Source organism: Pleurodeles waltl, chromosome 4_2 (genome assembly GCF_031143425.1).
Source record: "Pleurodeles waltl isolate 20211129_DDA chromosome 4_2, aPleWal1.hap1.20221129, whole genome shotgun sequence".
Lineage (NCBI taxonomy): Eukaryota > Metazoa > Chordata > Amphibia > Caudata > Salamandridae > Pleurodeles > Pleurodeles waltl.
Window position 1 is genome coordinate 736,103,445 of NC_090443.1, and position 18,966 is coordinate 736,122,410.

General features: G+C 44.2%; 1 protein-coding gene across 2 annotated transcripts in view; it reads right to left on the minus strand.

The window, feature by feature from the left end:
* The window catches only part of GLMN (glomulin, FKBP associated protein), a 318,240-nt gene that overhangs the window by 126,892 nt on the left and 172,382 nt on the right, over positions 1-18,966 (minus strand). For both annotated transcript variants that reach the window (XM_069232351.1, XM_069232352.1), the window contains one exon: positions 7,692-7,801. In XM_069232351.1, coding sequence (XP_069088452.1) covers positions 7,692-7,801 — 110 coding nt within the window. The remainder of the gene's footprint in view (positions 1-7,691; positions 7,802-18,966) is intronic.

An 18,966-nucleotide genomic window follows, 5' to 3' on the forward strand; every position in this document is an offset into this window, starting at 1 on the left:
TGAGAGAATGCGCTATCTCCAGATTTGCCACTGGGTGATGAATCCTTCGACTCGGGAAGGGGCGAGCCAACCCCTCACGCAATACGAGAAATGGCTACTGACGAAGATGACAAATAAGCATCTAATCTCAGACCTCTATGACATACTACAAGTGCCCCTGCAATCCAGAATCCCAACCAGGTGGGCAGAACTAGGTAGACCCTTAACACCCACAGAGTGGGAGGTGATCTACTATAGGGCACGCCACACAGCACACTGTACAGCTAGCACAGAGACCGCAATGAAGATAGCCACCTACTGGTACCTCACCCCGGCCCGGCTCCACAAGTGTGAATGCTCGCGCTCACCTCTGTGCTGGAGGGGATGCGGGTACCCAGGCACATTGACCCAATCTCCTATGGGATTCCCCAAAGCTGGCCTCTTACTGGGAGGGCATTGTGGATGAATTTGACCGCCATATGCACAACCAGCTCCCAAAGTTCCAGGTTTACATCGTACTGGGCCTTCCAAACCCTCTGACGTTCCCTCTCAAGTTTTTGAGGGGGTGCCAAATTAGCCTTAGGTGCTGACCTACAGAACATTCTTGCACACTGGGGTTCCCCACAGGTCCTAACACAGTTGGGTTGGTTACACCCGCTATGGCAGATCTTGGGGATGGAAAAGCTCACACTTATCCTTACTGCAGAGGGGCAAGGCTACAAAGAGATTTGGTGACCCTTTCGGGCTCTCCTCCCAGGAGAGTTCAGAGAATTGACCTGCATTAAATATCTATGACTCCCACGCCTGCCCAAAGAGGGCAACTCCTAGGGACGCGCAATAGCGGGAGGCTATATTAACAGCAATGTATACATTTCTCATGGCGTGATAGCAAACAAGTGCACCCGAGGGGTGGGTGGGAGGGGGTTGTAGAATTGGTTGATAGGCTGTTTGCCTTCCTTTCAACGTTTAGAGGGTGCCGTGTCACCCTTTGTTTCTTTTCCTTTGTTGAAACTCAATAAAGAAACTTGAACCATAAAAACGCTCGGCAACACATTGTTTAGACCAATTCCATTATGATATTGTTTGTCTACAAGACAAAAAATCTTGCCTACCAAGATCTGGTGACAGTCAAACATTTTGAGGAACAGAGATATTGAGTTACTTCACAAAAACATAATACATGGGTTGTTGTCATATTAATAAGTAAACCTGTTGCTCCCCTGGCCCCTCCTCCAACTTACTCCTGCTCAACTTTGAGCTGGATTTCCATGACTTCTTTCGGTGTTTGCTTACGTGTAGTTTCACTTCACGTTCCTAGATCGCCTTGGGATTTATAAGGGCACAATTCTCATAGGACTTGGAGTTGTGTACCGAACCTAAACAAAAGAGGCACACCTCGTGGAGATCTGTAACAGAAATTTGATTGCAATGGTCCCTACAAGGTTAACCGTTGATGGTCCTATGCACACTGGAAAAAAGCAGAATTTGTAAGAATAAGCTTGTCAACAGACAAGGAAAAAGTTGGGAGCGGACTCTGGATCCGTTACGAAGGGGTGGAATGAGAGAACAAACATTAATGCACATGCGTAGCACTTACATAAGACTCTATTGTCACAACTGGGCTAGAACGATATCAATGTGAAGCAGCTTGACATAATCTACTGATGCATAGCAGCAATGCTGTTTAAATCTGCAGTTAGAAATATTAATGAGAAGCTTGTTCTTGCATACTTTTTCTTTCCTTTCCTAGTGATTCCTTGATGTGCTGCCAGATAGAATGCCAGCAAGCATCAATCGGGACGTCCAAGACACAGAATGCCTAGTTTTCTGACTTCATTAAAACCATGAAGCTCCATACCACTCAGGTGGTATGTGCCTGGAGGAAGTCGAATACAGAGCTGAGAAAAAAGGATATATGACTCAAAGTAAAAATCTATTAAAAAAAGCTCTCCTCTAGGCTAACACTTATTATCTGTGTATTAGAATCTCTGAAGCCCATAATACTCTAAGGTTTCTTAAAAGCTTTTTCTAGTGCAAATGGTGACACAACTGCCATTTTACTCCTCGTTATTGGTCTCATAATGCACTGGAACATTTCATTGGCTTTTCACATTTCCTGTTCACTCTGTTTATAAATGTTGTGGTTATATATATCCTAGCTTTCCCCAACTCTTTGTAGTTTCTCGGCCCCAAATGCACTCAAGTGCAATAACTCCAAGGTGCCACAAGTCTGCCACTCCAGAGCGCACTTTAACTCCCTCTTTTATTCTGCCATTTACCCAGAGATCAGTTTCCTACATTCGCAGTTTTCAGGCGAAGGGGTTACATACATCTTTTTCAACTCGTATAAAAGTTTACTGTTTTAAGTTATTCAACTGTACCACATCTAATGGTGGTACATTGTAAGAATATTTATCTATGTGTATAAACATCATTCAAAAGCAAATGGCTTGCCATTTAAACCCTTGTTGTGGTTTTTTGCACCTTTTGGTTTCCTAATATGTATTTGGTGTTGGCAAACATTACCTCTCCTTTATTCTCTTGCTGTTTAATTGTAATTTTCTTGCAAAAAAAATAAATGTACTCACCAGTAATCCTAGTTCGCTTCAAGGGAAATCCCCATCAAAGTCATAAGCAGTGCCCTGCCCACACATGGGATACTGGAGCACACTAACAAATATAAGGAAATAATACCCACAGGTGCCCTTTAATATTACAAGGATTTGTTCTGGCAGCATATTATAGGTTAGAAATTGCCACACTTAAGGTATTTTACATTTACCCCATGCCCCCATTAAAATGAATGGTCACGACATTAAAAGTGAGCAGAAAACATCTTCCACAAATGTTTTATTAAAGTAAAGAGAAAGGGAATGAAGGACAATGTTAGCAGATAGGTTACACTACGCAATTAACAAAAAACTATCAGAGCAAAAATCTATCACTGTGCCTTAAAGGGCATCACCCTTTCTCGAGTGTCCCATCAAACCCCAGAAGTGAAAGTTCGATCGGTTGATTTTTACAGATTCAACAGGATGCTGGATGAAGGAATAAACGCTGTACTTTCTCTTGTATGTGGAGCCGGAATGGTTGCTTATGATATTCAAGTTAATTCTCCTGGAAGAGAACTAGCATTACAGGTAATTACCTTATCTTTTGTTTCCAGAAGATCCTCATCAGTAGTAATAGGCGATTAATAGGGTAGCAAGCCCATTTCTTAACACACTGCGGCCAAAAAGAAAAATAGCATTCATCCTCACCCAGATTTCTCAACGAGGTCTGGCCTACCTGAGCAACTTCTCGTAAATCCAAATACAAACAATAATGTATGGTAAATGTACGTACTGATCTCCATGTAGTAGCTTTCCATAGCTCTGAAATAGGGATGTTTTTAAGACAGCTGTGGTAGCTATATTTTCCCTAGTTGTGTGTGCCTTATGTGTACCAGGGAGGATTTTATTTGCCAAATGGTGCAAAACAAAACTATCCATCTAGAAATGGTGTGTTTCATAGTAGGCAAGACCATTCTCACTCGACCATACTTTACAAATAGGTGGTCAGATTGTTGGACATCTTTTGTCATACCCAAACAGAACTTTAGAATCTTTTCACATCTAAAGAGTGAACAGCCCTCTCTTCATAAAGAAAGTCAGGAAAGAAATAGTTTGATTTACATGGAAAACAGACATTACTTTTGGAAGGAAACTTGGATGTGTTCTCATTAACACCCTTTTACTATGAAAAACCATACACGGTTCTTCCGCACAGAGAACCTGAATCTCAGTTACTTTGTGAACAGTAGTAACAGCTGCCAAAAAAGCAACCTTTTACGTCAAATGTAGCACTGTAATCTTGTGTGTCGGCTCAAAAGATGAGCCTTTAATCTTGAAAGAACAATATTTAATTTCCAAGGAGAAGGGATTGTAATGGGAGGAAATACTTTCTTTTTACCCCTTAAGAAATCTTTCACTATGTGCATTTTAAAGAAAAAGGCTTGTGAAGGAGATTCACTATATGCAGTGACTGCTCTAAGCGGTACCTTTATCAGTGTTAAAAGAAGACCAGACCTCACAAGATGTAGGCAGTACAGAATCCCCACATCATTTTAGCATCTGGATGAATTGTAGTTAATTTGTATACACCAAAGGCAGAAGCTCTTTCACTTAAATGCATATGATATCCTAGTGCAAGTGCACTTCAAGCCTTTCAGAATCTCCATACAGACTTGAGGAAGATTTAGATAACCACTGAGTAGGAATTCCAGAACCACACTGCTAAGCTCAATGATGGAAGATGGGGTGCGGAACCTGGCCCTTGACCTTGCACATGAGTTTGCATAGACGCCTACCATGTGGCTCTCAGACAAGTAAGGGAGATCTGTGAACCACCACTGGCATAGCCTTTCCGGGGCTATTAGTGTCATCATTGCCATGCAATGATGTGGAGCATAGAGAAATTTCCCAGATCAGTCTATCAAAAAAGCATCCCCACACAGCCTGGTAGTTACCATCCTGAGGCAAAGGTTGGGCATCTTTTGCTGTCTGTAGATAAATCTACTGAGGACAGCCACGTTCTGTGAAGTCGCTATGCAGCACTTCTTTTTTGAGAACCCAATTATGGGTTTCCTGCATTGACTGACTGAATGAATGAATCTGCCTGATCGTTCTGGATCCCAGGTAGATTAAATAAAGTGATGCTTAGATCCCTTGCTAACAGCCATTCCAAATGGTTTGAGCCTCCAGGAACAGTGGTTTTAAGGATTCCCCTGTGCATTTTCAGATAATATGTTGTGGCTGTAAAGAGCAAGAAGAGTGTTTAATCTTAATGATGGAAAGAATGGTTTCTGTGCAAGATAACAGTTCTCAAATCCAATAGGCTGATATGATTTTTCCTTCTCTGACCATGTCCCATGTATCAGCAGAATGTCCATTTGTGTACTTTAACATAGTTTCTATTACTATTGCCTGCTTTGGAGTATCCTGATGAAAAGAGACCCACCTTCAGTAGACTGTGTGCTCGACAACACCTTGGTAAAAATTTAATCGCTCTTGAGTTAGCCTCAACTCCCTCTCTCAGCTTTCTAAAACCTGGTTCCATTGGTACTTTAGACACTGTTGTAAAGGCCCTGAGAGACGTCTGGCATTTGGAACTAGAAAGATGCAGGGTGCCATGGACCCTAGTAATGAAGAATCTGTTGAGCAGTCAGGGGGAGTGTGTGTAACAAACGGAAGCATTTCTGACTGACCGACATGAGTCTCTCCTCTAAAGGATACACTGTTACGGCCTAGGTGTCTGAGGTTTTGACCTGCACACCCAGACGTCACACGTCAGCAGCTAATTTAATTACTAGGTCTTCAGACACCATCATTTCAACCAGCAGTCTAAGAATGGGTAGAGACAGATCTTTTGCTTTCTCAGGTAAGTCGTCTACATTGTCATGCACTTGAAGAAAATATGAGGAGCATACTTCAGACCAAAAGAGATTAATTTTAATGGTTGCTGCATATTACAAATTCCAAAACTTTGTGGTGTTTTCTTACCATTGGAAAGTGAATGTAAGCATCCTGTAAAACTATGGTGAACATCCAGTTCCCTAGGATGTAACTGGATGGGTGATAGGGGTTCCTTCAATACTACTATCCTGAATCTATTTTTTGATCCATTTATTTGTCAATCTTATGTCGAGAATGGGGTTGACTTGCCGCTTAGGTCCTTTTTTTGAACTGGGAAATAAATTCCAGTTACAAGTAGGGACTTCCTTCACTGCATGCTCTGGAGTAAGGTGTTTACTTTTTTCAGAAGCAAAGCTTGATGTTGTTGAATATCCATTGTGAACAATATTCAAATCCCGTTGGCCTTTTTAAAAATATTTTGCCACTCTTATAGATGAAATATGATACTCCTCCCAAAGGAGTGACTAACAAAGAAAAAGAAAGGAAGAACTCATTGTTGTGAAGGAGTCTTCCCTGCAGCCACTGACGAGTGGTGCCCCCCTTTATCATTTGAAGGTCTCCTTCGATGGTAAGGCTGTCTTGGTTGCTGCAGTTGTTGCTGCTGCCTCTGAGGGGTTTGAGTCCTCTTCCATAAAGCCTTCCTGTTATAAGGACCATAGCATCTTCTATAGTCCTTCTTTTTGTCAAAGACCATTGCTTTTAAATGTCCATCTCTGATTTCAGGAAGGACATTTTGTAGTCCGTGTGGGATGCACACAAGGTATTACCTGTAAAAGGTAGGTTAAGAAATCTTCCTGCACTGGATATCGATTTCATTGCAATAACCACGATAACATAGGTCTGAAGAATCTGCTGCTACACTTATAACCTCATTAGATAGCAGTATACCTTTTTGTAGCATCTCCTGAAAATCTTGCCTATTTACAGTCAGAAATCTTTCACTGAACATCTATAAAGAATCCCAGAAGGATCTGTTGTAGTGACTCAATAGCACTGTGGGACTTGCCATCTTCAATCATGTAGCTGTAGTGAAGCACACCTTCTTTTTCCATCTATTTGCTTTCATTGGCAGGAGGTACTGTACAGGAAGGAGCAACAGCAAGGGGTCTTACTTGCTGCTGACACTATGACAGAGTCTGGTTTTGGGTCCTTTGTCAGGAAAAGTGAATCTTGGTCTGGTGCTTTTTTGTCTGCAGCACAGGTGGAGTAAACTTTACAGCGGCATGAGCAAAGAACAGCACCACTGTTGGTTCCATAAAGCCAGGGTCAAATGTCAAGAGGGTTTTTGAAAACGGTTCTGTGATATAAGGTTTCAAAAAATAACACGGTGAGAATCTGCACCATTTGCTGCACTCCCTACCAAACCTCATTAAACGTACTGAAATAGTAAATAGGTGAAACATTAGAATAATAATACTTGATGTCAGTACTGGTCAGATGTATGTGAACACCAGGAGTAGTCCTAGTCCTAATAGTACTAGATTGTCTAATGTGGTGTCTGAAATGTCTTGAATGAGATGTCCTGTTGGATTTTGATCTAGAACGAGATCTATTCCTGCATAGAGTTTCAAGTTGAGGTGGTTTTGGTGGTGAATAAATTGTGTAGAGACACCAATGGGGACTTTGGTAGGTGAGTTGAGTTTTAAGAGTACCAGGACCTGGAACGAAGTGTGGCAAGACTGATCTCTCTAGAGACAGACTAGATGACAAACTGGTCCACAGCGGTAAGCTCAGTGGTTGGAGTACTCAGAGTTGGAAGATCAGAGTACCCTTCTCTTACACCTTAAAGGAAATGAACCAAAACAAGGAGAAGGTTCCCCTGTGCCTGGACGTTAAAGGGAACATTGTTGCCCCTTTGGAAGTGGTCTCAACATGGATGGAGTCTTCCCTTTAGGTGCTGCTGTCAGCCATACATCCGTTTTTGACAGTTCCTCAACGGTGAGCCGGTTGGTAAGTACTTGTTTTCAGTGTCTATGGTCTTGAAAAATTCAAACTAAATTAAATTCGACCATTTGTAAACTTTAACAGGCTGCAAAAACAATTGTGTTTTCTATTTAACCACATTTTCCCATCAAAACGCTCTGCACAGATGTACATATGTACTTTTTTCTTTTTTACATACATGGCAAAGTGCTGTGGGAGTCCACCTGTGGCCTGGGGCAATTAAGTGCTTATGACTTTGACAAGGGTCCCCTGGTAAAGAAACATTTTGATCATGAATAACTACTAGTAAAAATAAAAAATAAAAAACACACCCACCTGTCAGAATGTACAAGTAGATCTGTTTCTACACCATCAGGAAGCGAGAGAACCATGTGAAGGATGGGAACCAAGCGTGATCCTGAAAACCACCTAATGCCATGTTCTGTCTGAAAATTAAATGGGAGAAAGAGAAAGCTTAATTTAAACAAACAATGATCTATACTATGTATCATGCCCTTCTTCTTCCAAAAGCATAAATGGTTTATGTAGACCTTTCTCACCCACTGGAAAGATTAGGAAACTCCTCTCTTGCTACCATATTGTACTGTCTTACACATGCAAATCTAAACAGCAAACTCCCTATACCCAAAACAATACATAGAACTAAAAATATATTTAATAAAACTCCTTAGTCATTTACAATCTAAACATCCAACAGCTTTGTAAATCAATCACCTGCTAACATCTGGCAGTCAGCGGCATCCCCCGCTGCCAATATGGCTGCCCCTGAGAAGACCACACTCTTGTTCTGTGACATAGAGGGATTAGAAGCATAGCCAGGTAGGTTGTACGGGGATGCAGAGGAACTCAGCTACAGTTAAAACTAGTACTGCCACAGCATCTGGAGCATTGTGGAAAGAATGAAGTGGTACCAAGGTGGAGAGTGACTGTATAAAATGTTTAGGGATGTGGCCGGGGCTCTACTAGTCACTAGCTTTGTGGGGGGGGTTGACTCGAGAACTGGAGACACAGCAGAGTTAGAAACAGAAAAACACAAAATGACCCACAGGGAGAAATCATCTGTGGCAGGCTGCTAAACGTACATGCATCAGACACAATAGAAAGCCCTGTAAGGGAGTAGGCTGATGATAGAAAAATATACTCCTGTATGATCTTCCAAGGTCACAACAGTTATAGCAGGTATGGCAGGTATGGCTTTTGCCCACAGGATCATTTTCAGTAGTTTTTACAGATAGGTTTTCTGCATTGGTACTGTACTTCCCTGACATTCCCTACATGTACACATCTAATAATGAAAGGATTCACATGTGGATGCAAAGAAAGGTAGAAATGTAGAAATGCTAAGATGCATGCCTACCCAGTTACAAACAAGGATACATTTGTAGGAACGTGGGTGGGTACAAACAGTAGATGTATACGATGCACCAATTTTCTCATGCCTGTCGTTTTGGCCCTTCCACTTCACTAACCAATCTTACTGTATAATTGAGTTGTCCTCCAGTGCCACATATTTTCAAGAATTCCGAGGGACCACAGAGTGTCTCACAGATGATGGCACTGCTTCCGCTGCTGCCTTATCTTCATTAATTTAAATAAACTACTTTCATTTTTTACCATTTTTATTGAGCATATAACAATCTATTCCACTCAACAAGTGTCCTCTTTCAAGTGAGATTTCAGATCATAGCGCCAGACAACATTTGACATACCCTCCCAACACAGCCCTAAAATACATATAGAAGAGCTCTCTCAGATATCCCACATCTCAAACAGGCATGTGTCTCACAACATGAAATGACAAACAATGTATTTCTTGCACTCAAACCGCTCACAGAGCACACTACATACTGATGTAGTGTGCTATGTGAGCAATTTGAGTTGAACTACTGGTACGTTCATTTACATCACGAGCTACAATGGACACAGCAGGTCTTCCTTCCATTCCCCATCCTCGAGTTTCACAAAATCCCATCCCTATTTCTTTTTCCCCGTGTGTCCAATGTAACATGAGACTGTATTATATAGAGCCCGGACATTTGTTTGGAGTCTAGATTACCCTGCAACACCTATGTTGTGATTGAGGAGTACTCCAGGATTGCTTCAAAAGTATGTCAATTATCTAGTCATTGAATGTCACGGCTGCATATATTTATATTATTCCCATAATGTAACTAGCATTCTTTTTCCAGATTCTCAATGCTAATCTATACATTTTGGGAAAGGACACCCCCTAATTTGGATACCTCAGTGAGAACCATATGAAGCCGCCATCTAATTTAAAACACTTGCTTCTAGGCAATTTCCACAAAAACGTTTTTCTTTGTCAATTAGTTGTCCATCCCATTATTACTGTGTCTTTTTGTCCACGTATTAGCGACACTGAGATTTCTCCTCTCAGAGTCCCCATGATATTAGTTATAAACATGTTCCAGCTCCCTTTGTGTTTGACAGAAATTTCCAGTCATTAACTGTCACTAGCTGAAACGACCAGCTTTAATTTAATCTATATTAGTGAGGCCAATATCTCTGTCGTACACCCTTCTACCTAAACTCATGGCTTCTTCTCAAGTCCCCAGAGCTCTCCCTCCAGGTTCATTAAATATTTCCATCAGATTTCAAATGGGGATTCTCAAATCAAGTTAATTTTGAATAATGTTATTTCTTCCTGAAGCAAGAGCAGAAACTCTTCCCAGTGCTCAACAAGCTCTATAAACTGATTAAGAACCATGTCAAGGTTCTGCACCATACACTGAGTTTCAATCCTTGTCACTTTACACACTTCAATATAGGAGATCTCAAGTCCTTCTCTCTCCACTTTCAGCTGGCGTTGTTTTAGCTTATTGCAAACACGGAATTCTGAGCGAATAATACCCATCTGCAGCATGGAAATCATAATAGAAAGATGCATACTCTCTTCCCAACTACTGAGAGGGAGAAAGAGAGACTAGTTATTGGGAGACCTCTCTATGTCAGAACACTTAACTGACGGCCCTCTTCCCTGCAGGGATGTGCGGTATTACATGACTTTGCAACAACATGCATATAAATATGCTGCAAGGCAAATAGGGAATTTTGACTAATTAGTTGCAAATGTGTGATGAACAATATCCAGAGTTTTTATTTTATTCACTTTAATCATTTCCGTCATCCCTGTGGTACTCATTATTATGTTAGTTCTTATTTAAATGATTTGCATCAGATTAGTGCACAATAAATACTATTTATTAAAACAAATGTTTTATTGTTTACTGATTCTAGGGCCTCAGGCTGAGATTCCTTACCTATACTATTCAAGAACAAGAACTTCTCTGACAGGTTTGCTGAGGTCTAAAATCTCCCTTAAGTCTATTAATAATTCAAACTCAGAGGAGAGTCGGGAAACAACCTTTTCTCTTTTTCAAATCAGAGGCAGAAAGAAAGCTTTGCGGTATAAGGAAATCCACCATGTGTGACCTAAGCAAAAAAACTGAAAGAGCAGGGGATTTCACAAAGCATAATCTCCCTGTTTCTGGAACATTTTTAGGTCGAGCATAGGCAGCATGCATGTGCTGTCTGCATGACATGCTATATTCAGTCTATGGACTTTAACCACACCCACTATTACCTTTTGTTCTTTGTTCTGCTTGTCTTAAATGCTTCCTTTTTATTGGTGCATTTTTCTAAATGTTCTTCCTTTATGTGCTTAGTTCCCCCCCAGGTGATTTCACTAAGAGAATATTTTTGTTGGCCATCACAGAACGTTGACACTACCTACTGTTACAGAGTCTGATGGCCTTTCCTCTCCCCTCTCGTCTGGGAATTGCAGCCTTAGTGTTCTTTTGGTTGTCCATAGCAATGTGTTCATACCACACCAGTGAAAAAACGTGTTTAGAAAGGCAAAGACGGTTTCAGATTTCGTTTGTTCTTGTGCCTCTCCTGGAGTGTACTTAATTGATGTTTTCCTCACCACTTTTCCCTCCACTGCTGTTCTATAAATAATTGGCTCTGTGTGTGTGTTTTGCACCCTTCAGCAGACACACGCTCATCCGCTCAACATTCCAAAGTCCTCTAAACAGTGCTGCAGTGGCTTCTTTGGTCCAAGTGGTAAATCCTCATTTTCAATCCTATAGGCAATACCCCTAACTGCTGCTCTGCTCCCAGTGGTAATTCCTCATTTTAAATCCTCTAAACAGTGCTGCTAGTTGCTTGTCTGGTACCAGTGGTAACTCCTCATTCTTAGTCCTGTAGACAATGTTGCAGCTGCTTCTCTGGTCCCAGTGGTAATTCCTCATTTTAAGTCCTCTAGAGAGTGCTGCAAATGCTTCTCTGGTCCCAGTGGTAAATCCTCATACTTAATCCTATAGGTAGTACTATGCTGCTTCTCTGGTCCCGTCAGTAATTCCTCATTCTAAATCCTCTAGGCAGTGCTGCTAACTGCTTCTCTAGTCCCATTGATAATTCCTCATTCTTAGTCCTGCACAAAATGCTGCAGCTGTTTCTCTGAATCAAGTGGTAATTTTGTATTCCAAGCCCTCTAGACAGTGCTGTCAGCTGCTTCTCTGGTCCCAGTGGTAAATCCTCATTCGTAATCCTATGGGCAGTGCTGTTTGCTGCTTCTATGGTCCAGCTGCTAATTCCTCATTCTTATTCCTCTAGGCAGTGCTGTTAGCTGCTGCTCTGGTCCCAGTAGTAATTCCTCATTCTAAGTCCTCTAGACAGTGCTCCTAGCTGCTTCTCTCGTCACAGTTGTAATTCCTCATTCGTAGCCCTGTAGACAATGCTGCAGCTGCCTCTCTGGTCCCAGTTGTAATTACTCATTCTAAGTCACCTAGACGGTGCTGCAGCTGCTTCTCTGGTCCCAATGGTAATTCCTCATTCTTAGTCCTCTAGGAAGTGCTGCTAGCTGCTTCTCTGGTCCACTTGTTGATTCCTCTTTCTACGTCCTTTAGACAATACTGCAAGCTGCTTCTCTGGTCCCGTCAGTAATTCCTCATTCTAAGTCCTCAACACAGTGCTGCTTCTCTGGTCCCAGTAGTAATTCCTCATTCTTAGTCCTCTAGGCAGTACTGCTAGCTGCTTCTCTGTCTCAGTGGTAATTCTTCATTCTTAGTCCTCCAGGAAGTGCTGCAGGCTGCTTCTCTGGTCCAGTCGGTGATCCCTTCTACTAAGCCCTCTAGGCAACACTGCAAGCTGCTTCTGTGGACCCGTTGGTAATTACTCATTCTAAGTCCTTTAGGCAGTGCTGCAGCTGCTTCTCTAGTCCCAGTGGTATTTCCTCATTCTTAGTTATGCAGACAATGCTACAGCTGCTTAGCTGGCCCTAGTGGTAAATCCTGATTCTTAATCCTATAGGCAGTGCTGTTTGCTGCTTCTCTGGTCCCGTCTGTAAATCCTCATTCTAAATCCTCTAGACAATGCTGCAGCTGCTTCTGTGGTCCTGTCGGTAATTCCTCATTCTAAGTCCTTTAGGAAGTGCTGCAAGCTGCTTCTCTGGTCCAAGTGGTAATTATTCAATCTTAGTCTGTAGAAAATGCTGCAGCTGCTTCTCTGGTCCCAGTAGTAATTCCTCATTCTTTGTCCTTTAGGAAGTGCTGAAAGCTGCTTCTCTGGTCCTGTCAGTAATTCCTCATTCTAAGTCTTCTAGACAGTGCTGCAGCTGCTTCTCTGGTCCCAGTCGTAATTCCTCATTCTAAGTCTTTTAGACAATACTACAAGCTGCTTCTCTGGACCTAAGGATAATTACTCATTCTAACTCCTCTAGGCAGTGCTGCTAGCTGCTTCTCTGGTCCCAGTGGTAATTCCTCATTCTTAGTCCCGTAGACAATGCTGCAGCTGCTCCCCTGGTCCCAGTGGTAATTCCTCATTCTAAGACATCAACACAGTGCTGCCAGCAGCTTTACTGGTCCCAGTGGTAATTCCTCATTCTTAGTCTTCTAGGAGTGGCTGCTAGTTGCTTCTCTGGTCCCGCCTATAACTGCTCATTCTACGTCCTCTAGACAGGGCTGCTAGCTGCTTCTCTGGTCCCAGTGTTAATTCCTCATTCTAAGTCCTCTAGACAGAGCTGCTACCTGCTTCTGTGGTCCCAGTGGTAATTCCTCATTCTAAGTCCTGTAGACAGTGCTGCAGCTGCTTCTCTGATCCCAGTCGTAATTCCTCATTCTAAGCTCTCTAGACAGTACTGCAGCTGCTGCTCTGGTAACAGTGGTAATTCCTGATTCTTAGTACTCTAGGAAGTGCTGCTAGCTGCTTCTTCTGGTCCCAGTGGTAATTCCTCATTCTTAGTCCTCTAGGAAGTGCTGCAGGCTGCTTCTCTGGTCCCGTTGTTGATTCCTCATACTAAGTCCTCTAGGCAACACTTTAAGCTGCATCTGTGGACGCGTCGGTAATTACTCATTCTGAGTCCTTTAGGCAGTGCTGCAGCTCCTTCTCTGGTCCCAGTGGTAATTCCTCATTCTTAGTCCTACAGACAATGCTGCAGCTGCTTCTCTGGTGCCATTGGTAATTCCTCATTCTAAATCCTCAACACAGTTCTGCCAGCTGCTTCTCTGGTCCCAGTGGTAATTCCTCATTCTTAGTCCTCTAGGAAGTGCTGCAGGCTGCTTCTCTGGCCCTGTTGTTGATTCCTCATACTAAGTCCTCTAGGCAACACTTTAAGCTGCATCTGTGGACCCGTCGGTAATTACTCATTCTGAGTCCTTTAGGCAGTGCTGCAGCTCCTTCTCTGGTCCCAGTGGTAATTCCTCATTCTTAGTCCTACAGACAATGCTGCAGCTGCTTCTCTGGTCCCATTGGTAATTCCTCATTCTACATCCTCAACAAAGTGCTGCCAGCTGCTTCTCTGGTCCCAGTGGTAACTCCTCATTCTTTGTCCTCTAGGAAGTGCTGCAAGCTGCTTCTCTGCTCCCGTCTGTAACTGCTCAATCTAAGTCCTCTAGGCAGTGCTGCTAGCTGCTTCTCTTGTCCCAGTGGTAATTCCTCATTCTAAGTCCTCTAGACGGTGCTGCACCTGCTTCTCTGGTCCCAGTGGTAATTCCTCATTCTAAGCCCTTTAAACAGTACTGCAGCTGCTTCTTTGGTAACAGTGGTAATTCCTCATTCTTAGTCCTCTAGGAAGTGCTGCTAGCTGCTTCTATGGTCCCAGTGGTAATTCCTCATTCTAAGTCCTGTAGACGGTGCTGCAGCTGCTTCTCTGGTCCTAGTGGTAATTCCTCATTCTAAGCCCTTTAAACAGTACTGCAGCTGCCTCTCTGGTAACAGTGGTAATTCCTCATTCTTAGTCCTCTAGGAAGTCGTGCAGGCTGCTTCTCTGGTCCTGTCGTTGATTCCACATACTAAGTCCTCTAGGCAACACTTGAAGCTGCTTCTGTGGGCCTGTCGGTAATTACTCATTCTGAGTCCTTTAGGCAGTGCTGCAGCTCCTTCTCTGGTCCCAGTGGTAATTCCTCATTCTTAATCCTACAAACAATGCTGCAGCTGCTTCTCTGGTCCCATTGGTAATTCCTCATTCTAAGTCCTCAACACAGTGCTGCCAGCTTAGTCCTCTAGGAAGTGCTGCTAGCTGCTTCTCTGGTCCCGTCTGTAACTGCTCAATCGAAGTCCTCTAGGCAGTGCCGCTACTGGCTTCTCTGGTCCCAGCGGTAATTCCTCATTCTAAGTCCTCTAGAAAGTGCTGCTAGCTACTTCTATGGTCCCAGTGGTAGTTCCTCATTCTAAGTCCTCTAGACGGTGCTGCAGCTGCTTCTCTGGTCCCAGTGGTAATTCATCATTCTTAGTCCTCGAGGAAGTGCTGCTAGCTGCTTCTCCGGTCCACTTGCTAATTCCTCTTTCTACTTCCTCTAGGCAACACTTAAAGCTGCTTCTCTGGTCCCATTGGCAATTCCTCATTCTAAGTCCTCAGCACAGTGCTGCCAGCTACTTCTGTGGTCCCAGTGGTAATTCCTCATTCTTAGTCCTCTAGGAAGTGCTGCAGGCTGCTTCTCTGTTCCTGCCGGTGATTCCTCATACTAAGTCCTCTAGGAAACACTTTAAGCTGCTTCTGTGGACCTGTCAGTAATTATTCATTCTGAGTCCTTTAGGCAGTGCTGCAGCTCCTTCTCTGGTCCCAGTGGTAATTCCTCATTCTTAGACCTACAGACAATACTGCAGCTGCTTCGCTGGTCCCATTGGTAATTCCTCATTCTAAGTCCTCAACACAGTGCTGCCAGCTTAGTCCTCTAGGAAGTGCTGCCAGCTGCTTCTCTGGTCCCAGTGGTAATTCCTCATTCTAAGTCCTCTAGACAATGCTGCAAGCTGCTTCTCTGGACCCGGGGATAATTACTCATTTTAAGTCCTCTAGGCAGTGCTGCTAGCTGCTTCTTTAGTCCCAGTGATAATTCCTCATTCTAAGTCTCAACACATTGCTGCCAGCTGCTTCTTTGGTCCCATTGGTAATTCCTCATTCCTAGTCCTCTAGGAAGTGCTGCTAGCTGCTTCTCTGGTCCAGGTGGTAATTCCTCATTCTTAGTCCTGCAGACAGTGCTGCTGCTGCTTCTCTGTTCCCAGTGGTAATTCCTCATTCTAAGTCCTCTAGACAATGCTGCAAGCTGCTTCTCTCGACCTGAGGATAATTACTCATTCTAACTCCTCTAGGCAGTGCTGGTAGCTGCTTCTCTAGTCCCGGTGGTGTAGGAAGCTGGCTCTGTATATATTATATCAAAATGAGATATAGTGTGCTCAGAGTCCACAGGTTCCCCAGAGGCTGGAATAGATAATACTAATGCTTTATTTGTGATAGTGTGGTCGAGCAGTTAGGCTTATCAGAGGGTAGTGTTAAGCATTTGTTGGACACAAACAAGCAATAGAAGAAACACACACTCAATGACTTAATCCCAGACCATTAGGATTTCATATAGGAAATATGTTTTGTTAATTTATTTCTAGAACCACAAGATTCAGTTTGCAGGTAAGAACATAAAATAAAAGGTACTTTGCATATATATATGATCAGTACTTTTAATAGAACCGACAATGTATGCAGTTTTTCTTAAAATGGCAAAAAGCTATTTTAAAAGTGGACATTTTGTGCATTTTTCAACAGTTCCTGGGGGAAGAAAAGATAGTACGGTTTTACAGGTAAGTATCCAACTTACAGTTCTTATGTCCGGGGTATAGGTACTCCATCATTGGGAGTTCAAGTTAACCCCAAACACCCAACACCAGCAACACGGGGCCGATCGGGTGCAGTGGTCAAAGAGGAACAAAATTAATTTGGGCTCCTATGGATACAAGGGGAGGTACTCGGAGTCCGGTCAGCCAGCAGGTAAGTACCAGCGATTCGGAGGGACGACCAGGGGGGGGTTAGAAGGGCACTGGAGGGGCAACAAGTAGGCACCAAACACACACCCTCAGCGCCACAGAGCTATGAAGAGACCCCAGAGATCACTCAGAGGCTGCAGGCGAGGTCCGGGGGGTGTCTCAGGCACAACACCGGTCGGGCAGGGAGGAGGGCGGCCTGCTGGTCGATGCTGCACCAGGGGTCGGTTTCTCCAAGGCCTGGGGGTTGCGGGTGCAGTGGTTCTTCAGGCTTCGGTTATCTTCGTCCGGAGCTCACAGTCAGGGGGTCCTCGGAATTCCCTCTGCAGGCGTCGTGGTGAAGGGGTCAACCCAGGGTGGGAACTTGCTCACAATCACCTGGGGGCCCTCCCTTGCTGGGTGGACCACCTGGACACAGGACATGGGCGTCGGGTGCACAGGGGTCAGGACTCATGCATCTGGAATGAGGTGGGAGTCCTTGGTTGTAGGTTTCTTCAGACAGAGCTGCTATCCTCAGGAGTTTTTGGTCCTTTTTGGTGTAGAGCAGTCCTCTGGAGTTGGCAGAGGTCGCTGGGCCCACTGTGCGCGTTGCTGGTCTTTTTGCAGGTTCTCTGAAGAGGGAGACAGGCCGGTAGGGCTGAGGCCAAAGCAGTTGTCTTCCTTCTTCTCTGCTGGGGGGTTTCAGCTTAGCAGTCCTTCTTCTTCTTGTAGGTCACCAGGAATCTGGTGAGCTGGGTTCAGGGAGGCCCTTAAATCCTAGATTTAGGGGAGTGTTAGGGGTCAGAGGACAGTCGCCAATGGCTCCTGTCCCTGAGGGTGGTTACACCCTCCTAGTGCCCACTCCCTTCGGGGGGGGGGGGCACATTCCTATCTTTATTGGTCTCTGTCCTCCAACCCAAGATGGAGGATTCTGCAGGGAGGACTTGCTGCCAAAAGTGGGGCTTTGTCTGGGGGGGGGCGGGCATCTCCACCGTCTGGAGTGCCCTGGGGCACTGTAACCCGAGGCTTGAGCCTTTGGGCCTCACTGCCAGGTGTTACAGTTCCTGCAGCAGGAGGTGTAGAGCACCTCCACTCAGGACAGGCTTTGTTTCTGACCACAGAGTGCACAGAGGCACTCACCCCATGTGGTCAGAAGCTTGTCTGAAAGTGGCAAGCTGGCACAGACCAGTCAGTCCTACACTAGCAGTTGGGCTAACATACAGGGGGCATCTCTAAGATGCCCTCTGTGTGCATTTTTCAATAAATCCCCCACTGGCATCAGTGTGGGTTTATTGTGCTGAGAAGTGTGATACCAAACTTCCCAGTATTCAGTGAAGCCATTATGGTGCTGTGGAGTTTGTAATGACAAACTCCCAGAACATATACTCAATATGACCACACTGCACTTACAATGTCTAAGAATGGACTTAGACACTGTAGGGGCATATTGCTCATGCAGCTATGGCATCACCTGTGGTATAGTGCACCCTGCCTTAGGGCTGTAAGGCCTGCTAGAGGGGTGACTTACCTATGCCACAGGCAGTGGTTTCAGGCATGGTACCTGAGAGGGGTGCCATGTCGACTGTCTTTTTCTCCCCACCAGCACAGACAAGCTGCAAGGCAGTGTGCATATGCTGAGTGAGGGGTCCCCTAGAGCGGCATAATACACGCTGAAGCCTTTAGAGACCTTCCCTGGTAACAGGGACCTTGGTAACATGGGTACCTTTTACAAGGGACTTAACTGTGTGCCAGGGCAATGGTAGAAACAAAGTTACAGTTTAGGGAAAGAAAACTGGTGCTGGGACCTGGTTAGCAGGGTCCCAGCACACTTTCAATCAAAGTTGGCATCACCACTAGGCAAAACGTGGGGTGGTAACCATGCCAACAGTGGCACTTTCCTACAAGTGGTAATTCCTTATTCTTAGTCCTGTAGACAATTCTGCAGCTGCTTCTCTGGTCCCAGTGGTCATACCTCATTCTAAGTCCTCTAGACAGTGCTGCTAGCTGCTTTTCTGGTCCCAATAGTAATTCCTCATTCTAAGTCCTCTTGGCAGTGCTGCAAGACGCTTCTTTGGTCCCGTCGGTAATTCCTCATACTAAGTCCACTAGACAATGCTGCTAGCTGCTTCTCTGGTCCCAGTGGTAATTTCTCATTCTTGGTCCTGTCGACAGTGCTGCAGCTGCTTCTCTGGTCTCAGTGGTAATTCCTCATTCTTTGTCCTCCAGGAAGTGCTGCAAGCTGCTTCTCTAGTCCCGTCAGTAATTCCTCATTCTAAGTCCACTAGACAATGCTGCAAGCTGCTTTTCTGGACTCATTTGTAATTACTCATTTTAAGTCCTT